This window comes from Narcine bancroftii, chromosome 11 (genome assembly GCF_036971445.1).
Source record: "Narcine bancroftii isolate sNarBan1 chromosome 11, sNarBan1.hap1, whole genome shotgun sequence".
NCBI lineage: Eukaryota > Metazoa > Chordata > Chondrichthyes > Torpediniformes > Narcinidae > Narcine > Narcine bancroftii.
Window position 1 is genome coordinate 62,701,855 of NC_091479.1, and position 5,505 is coordinate 62,707,359.

General features: G+C 50.1%; 1 protein-coding gene across 1 annotated transcript; it reads left to right on the forward strand.

The window, feature by feature from the left end:
* The first annotated feature begins 1,597 nt into the window (after positions 1-1,597).
* On the forward strand, positions 1,598-5,271 carry avpr2b.1 (arginine vasopressin receptor 2b, tandem duplicate, 1). The gene is made up of 2 exons (XM_069902578.1): positions 1,598-2,482; positions 5,024-5,271. Exons 1-2 carry the CDS (start codon positions 1,612-1,614, stop codon positions 5,221-5,223), a joined length of 1,071 nt encoding a protein of 356 aa, XP_069758679.1. The 5' UTR covers positions 1,598-1,611; the 3' UTR covers positions 5,224-5,271.
* Positions 5,272-5,505: the final 234 nt, after the last annotated feature.

Here is a 5,505-nt window from a genome sequence, read left to right on the forward strand (position 1 = left end):
TGATGCCGCTTTAGTTGCCCATTCAGAGCCAGCTCTTCAGCGCTTGACGTCCTGCTTTGCGGAAACTGCCAAAATGTTTGGCCTGGAAGTCAGCCTGAAGAAAACTGAGGTCCTCCATCAGCCAGCTCCCCACCATGACTACCAGCCCCCCCACATCTCCATCGGGCACACAAAACTCAAAACGGTCAACCAGTTTACCTATCTCGGCTGCACCATTTCATCAGATGCAAGGATCGACAATGAGATAGACAACAGACTCGCCAAGGCAAATAGCACCTTTGGAAGACTACACAAAAGAGTCTGGAAAAACAACCAACTGAAAAACCTCACAAAGATAAGCGTATACAGAGCCGTTGTCATACCCACACTCCTGTTCGGCTCCGAATCATGGGTCCTCTACCGGCACCACCTACGGCTCCTAGAACGCTTCCACCAGCATTGTCTCCGCTCCATCCTCAACATCCATTGGAGCGCTTACACCCCTAACGTCGAAGTACTCGAGATGGCAGAGGTCGACAGCATCGAGTCCACGCTGCTGAAGATCCAGCTGCGCTGGATGGGTCACGTCTCCAGAATGGAGGACCATCGCCTTCCCAAGATCGTGTTATATGGCGAGCTCTCCACTTGCCACCGTGACAGAGGTGCACCAAAGAAAAGGTACAAGGACTGCCTAAAGAAATCTCTTGGTGCCTGCCACATTGACCACCGCCAGTGGGCTGATAACGCCTCAAACCGTGCATCTTGGCACCTCACAGTTTGGCGGGCAGCAACCTCCTTTGAAGAAGACCGCAGAGCCCACCTCACTGACAAAAGACAAAGGAGGAAAAACCCAACACCCAACCCCAACCAACCAATTTTCCCCTGCAACCGCTGCAATCGTGTCTGCCTGTCCCGCATCGGACTTGTCAGCCACAAACGAGCCTGCAGCTGACGTGGACTTTTTACCCCCTCCATAAATCTTCGTACGCGAAGCCAAGCCAAAGAAGACAGTAACAGGGCATTTCGCCCCACGTGTAGGTTAATCGGGCGGCTTGGACTCGTGGGCTGAAGTGCCCTGTTACCGTGCTATATGACTAAATTAAAAAGTGGCCCACCTCTTGAAGATTACTTAGCAGTTTGGTTCCGTTCGCAGAAGCAAAATCCCAGGTCCCACACTCATTGAGAATATTTCGGGGTTAATCATTGCTTCGTTAAGAAGCTGCGAGAGATTTGGTTAATATCCCATGAAGTTTCCAAGAGTAGGCTCCTTATGCAATAGATCAACCGAATGCTGGAAGTTTTCGACATCGTTAACCACTTTCCCTCGTAAATTCTCATCTCCCCGAGGTGTGTGGAACTCCTGAGGTCTTAACGGTTGCCTTCGCTCCGATTGGTGCAGGTAGCGATGACATGATGACAAGTGCCCCCCCCCACCCCGCCCCCGTCTGGTGGTGGTGGGGGGATAAGAACCTCGCTCGGCGCAGACGGGTGCCCAATGAACAGAGCGGGCGAGGTCATGCTGGAGCCCGCCGGCTGCATCCAGTTGTAGGGAGGCGAGGGCTCAGCGCGCAGAAGAAGCCGATATAGTTTCAAGGGCAGGGTGAAGAGAGGAGGCTGCGGGATCAAGAAGGCATGCCGGTCCCTCCGAACAGGAGCGAGGGGCGGCACCTGTCGCCAAATGGCACGGATCCTTTGGTAGCCCTCGAGAGGGATGAGAGGTTGGCCAAAGCCGAGATTGCTGTGCTGGCTACGATCTTCGTGGCGGCCACGGTGGGGAACAGCGTGCTGATCCGCGCCCTGTGGAGGAAAAGGATATCCAGGATGTATGTCTTCGTGATGCACCTCAGCATCGCCGATCTGGTGGTGGCTGTCTTCCAGGTCCTCCCCCAGCTCATCTGGGACATCACCGAGGTATTCATGGGGCCAGATGTGCTGTGCAGGCTGGTGGCTTATCTGCAGCTGGTGGGGATGTTCGCATCCACCTACATGGTGGTGGCGATGACCGTCGACAGGTTCCAAGCGGTCTGTTACCCCATGGTGACCTTTCGCAAGAAAAGGACCTACTGGAATGGGGCCATCGGTACGTGTTGGGTCTTGTCCCTGATCCTGAGCGTCCCCCAGGTCTTTATATTCTCGAAGAAAGAGTTCCTCTCCGGGAAGGTGCAATGCTGGGCGGAGTTCATCCAGCCATGGGGACTCAAGGCTTATGTGACCTGGATCTTCATGGCCATTTTCTTCATCCCCACCGTCGTTCTCACCATGTGCCAGGTCCAAATCTGCAGGGTCATCCGACTCAACATATACACCAAGACTCACCTCGACCCTGAGGTGACCAAGACTCGGGCAGTCCATTCGCGAGCCAGCAACATCAACTGCATCTCCAAAGCCATGAACAAGACGGTGAAAATGGCAGTGGTCACGGTGCTTGCCTACGTCCTGTGCTGGACCCCTTACTTTGCAGTGCAGCTGTGGGCAGCTTGGTATCCCAGTCACATCAGCCAGGGTGAGTCCTCCCACCATTTCCTCAAAAAAATCACTTCCTCAAATAAAACATCTACTTTGATCTTCCTTATCTCAAATCTTGGTGCACGACACCAAAGAGCATAACTCGGGAACATAATATTTAGGAGAGGGATTATGGCCTGTTCGTCCATTAAAGTTGATCATTCAAATTTAGTTTCACTCCCCCCCCCCCCTTCCTCTTCACCCCTCTCGCCCTAAGAACTACGCCGATTTTCAACGATTGAGCTTCTATCGCTTTCTGTGGACGAGAATTCCATGGGTTGACCACTCCCTCGATGAGGAATTGATTCCCTGTACCCCTAAGACTAAGCGTGTGACCCCTGATGGCAGCTCTGACAATACGACATTCTCTGGGAGGGAGGGATGGACTGGGGTGGGGGGGGGCGCTCACAAATGATTGCAATCCGTAGAAAGCGTTCTTTTGCGTTTATCAATTTGATAATCGCTCCAAGACACGTTTCCCCCATTGAAGTTAAAGCCACCGACTAATTTGGATTTCTTTGAAACGTAAACCGTGTAAAATGTGTTTGAGAGCAAGAAAAGGCAACATTCAAGCTATTAAGTCCGTTCAGTGGATAAATGCCCGCGATATGGCAGAACTAGTAATGCAAGGATCCTCATGCTGTCAGCAAAATGAATACATCATTTGTGGCTCCTCCATCTGGCGGATCTGGCTTCAAATGAACTTGTTGAAAATCAGTGAATAACAAAATCCCTCGAGAAATTGATGCTAAATTGATTTTTTTTTCCAAAATCCTTGCCGATTAGGGATTGCGGGAAAGGAGACAGTATAAATGTTGATTTGGATGAAACAACGCTTGTTAAGTACTTGCATCGTGTCTCCGTGTGTTTTAAATCCCGGAACGGGACGCGGACAAGATCGATATTTAATGTCCGCCTTTATAAGCCCTCGACTGGAGCCGCAAGCGACCTTTTAGATCCACCGCTGCCCTTGGCGTGGTGGACATTACTTCTCGGTGGGGAGATCCGGAGGTTCGAAGCAGACTGATGAAGGAAAGGCAAAATGCATGTCCCCGCCAGGATGCTGGCAACCTGCAAAGGAGATTGAAGGCGGAGTGTCTCCATGCACCCGTTCTTCTTGTCCTGTTAGGTGGAGGAGATCCTTCCGAAAGGGCAAAAGAGGCTGGGAGTGTTTCTGCTTCTCAGCTTCAGCCAGGACACCAGGAGAGTGAGGCAGACAATTGTTGCCTCGGTACTAACATTCACGGAGTGCGGATGGCAGTGATCCAGCCACCATTTGCTTCCCGGTTCTAGTTAGCCTTCTAAAGCCATCGCTGTTCCTGCTCGCTCCGGCACGGTCGTCATGCTGAGACAGGGACCCAGCGGAGAAAGTGATCCATGCCTTCTGACTACCGAGATTCTGAGCCCCACTAAATGTGTGAGTCACTGAGTTAAGCAGCAAGGGAACCGGCCCTTCTCTCCAACTACTCCAGGTCTACCCACGCTAATTTCTTCACTGTTAAGGAAAGGTAAGAGGCCCTCCCACAATTCAAACACAGGACACTGCAAGAGAATTGGCCCTATCAAAGCAAATCCAATTCATCTCCCTCCCACCCACCAGCAGTGGCTAATTTCCGAAACACCTATCTTTTTTAATTCTACTTTTACACCCACAGCACTGCCAGGCCTATTACTTAGTCCTGGTGAAGTAGTGAATGCGGGCTCAGTTTTAACATTTAAGATGCATTTGGACAGGTACACGGATGGGGCGGGTATGGAGGGCGATGGACTGGGTGCAGGTCAGTGGGACTAGGCAAAAAAATGGTTCAGCATAGAGAAGGGGCCTGTTTCTGTGCTGTAGTGTTCTATACAAAGAGTCATAATAAAATGGGCTTTCTTCTTTGGAGAATAACTAGGTCAAGATGGGCCACGAGGAGCCAACATGCTCCCCCGTCCTGTAGTTCGTGTTGCTGCAGAGAGCCCGGAGATCCGAGTTAATGCCCCACCTCCTGATTCCTTGCTCCTACCAGAGCGCTGACCGCTCAGTTAATCTGGAAGAGGTTCCAACGATCACCCAGCAAAATAAAATTTGCCAGAGGAACCCGCAGATCGAGCAGCAGTGGGAGAAAAAGAATGGTCAACGTTTCGGCTCCGAACCCTTCCTCCATCTGCGACCTCTCCCATGTCTCCAATTTGCTCCCAATTTGAGGCCAGCTGATGCTCTGAGCACAGCCCAACAATGGTTCCCCTAGACCTTCTATTGTCTAACTGACAAGACATTTAAGACTCAGTAAGTACTGAATATGAAATAATAGATTAAAAATTCAAATTTCTTCCAGTCCAGACCCAACTATTAAATGTAATGTATATATGCATGTGTTTCGTTCATTTATTGTGGGGCCCTAGTTCAGCTGCACCATGGTAAACCCGGCACTGGAAAATAACTCAATGGTGACCCCTACCCTGGGTGTCCTCATCACGTGCTTAATGGTAAATCCAGGCCTGGGGACCATTCCCAGACTGAAGCTGTGCTCACCGCCCTTCTCTTGTGTGTCCACAGGTGCTGTTTTCACTATTTTCATGCTTCTGGGGAATTTAAACAGTTGCACCAACCCTTGGATATACATGTACTTCTGCGGACATATCCCGTGCTGCAGGAAAGGCGAAACGAGCTGTTCGGTTCAAAAAGAGTCCGCCACTACAGCCAGCATCAACCTGGCTGACAAGAATAATGGAGATCATGTCTTCACTGCGCTTTAAGACGGCAGAAAATTGGATCGCAGTCGCTTGAGAAAGTGGAATTAAAGTACAAAGGTTAATGTAATTAGATTGTAATTCCAGTTAAAAGCCTCTTTTTGCAGAACTCCCAGTCTCAGTATTTTAAAAATAATAAAAACTAAACTTATTTTGACCTCCAAAATGTAGCATTCAGGACCCAATCTGCTTTTCAACAGATGAGGCTGAACTCTGGCCACGCAATGCAATCCCCTCTCTGACTGGTTTAGATTTTATATATGTACTTATTTAATGAGTTGAGATTTG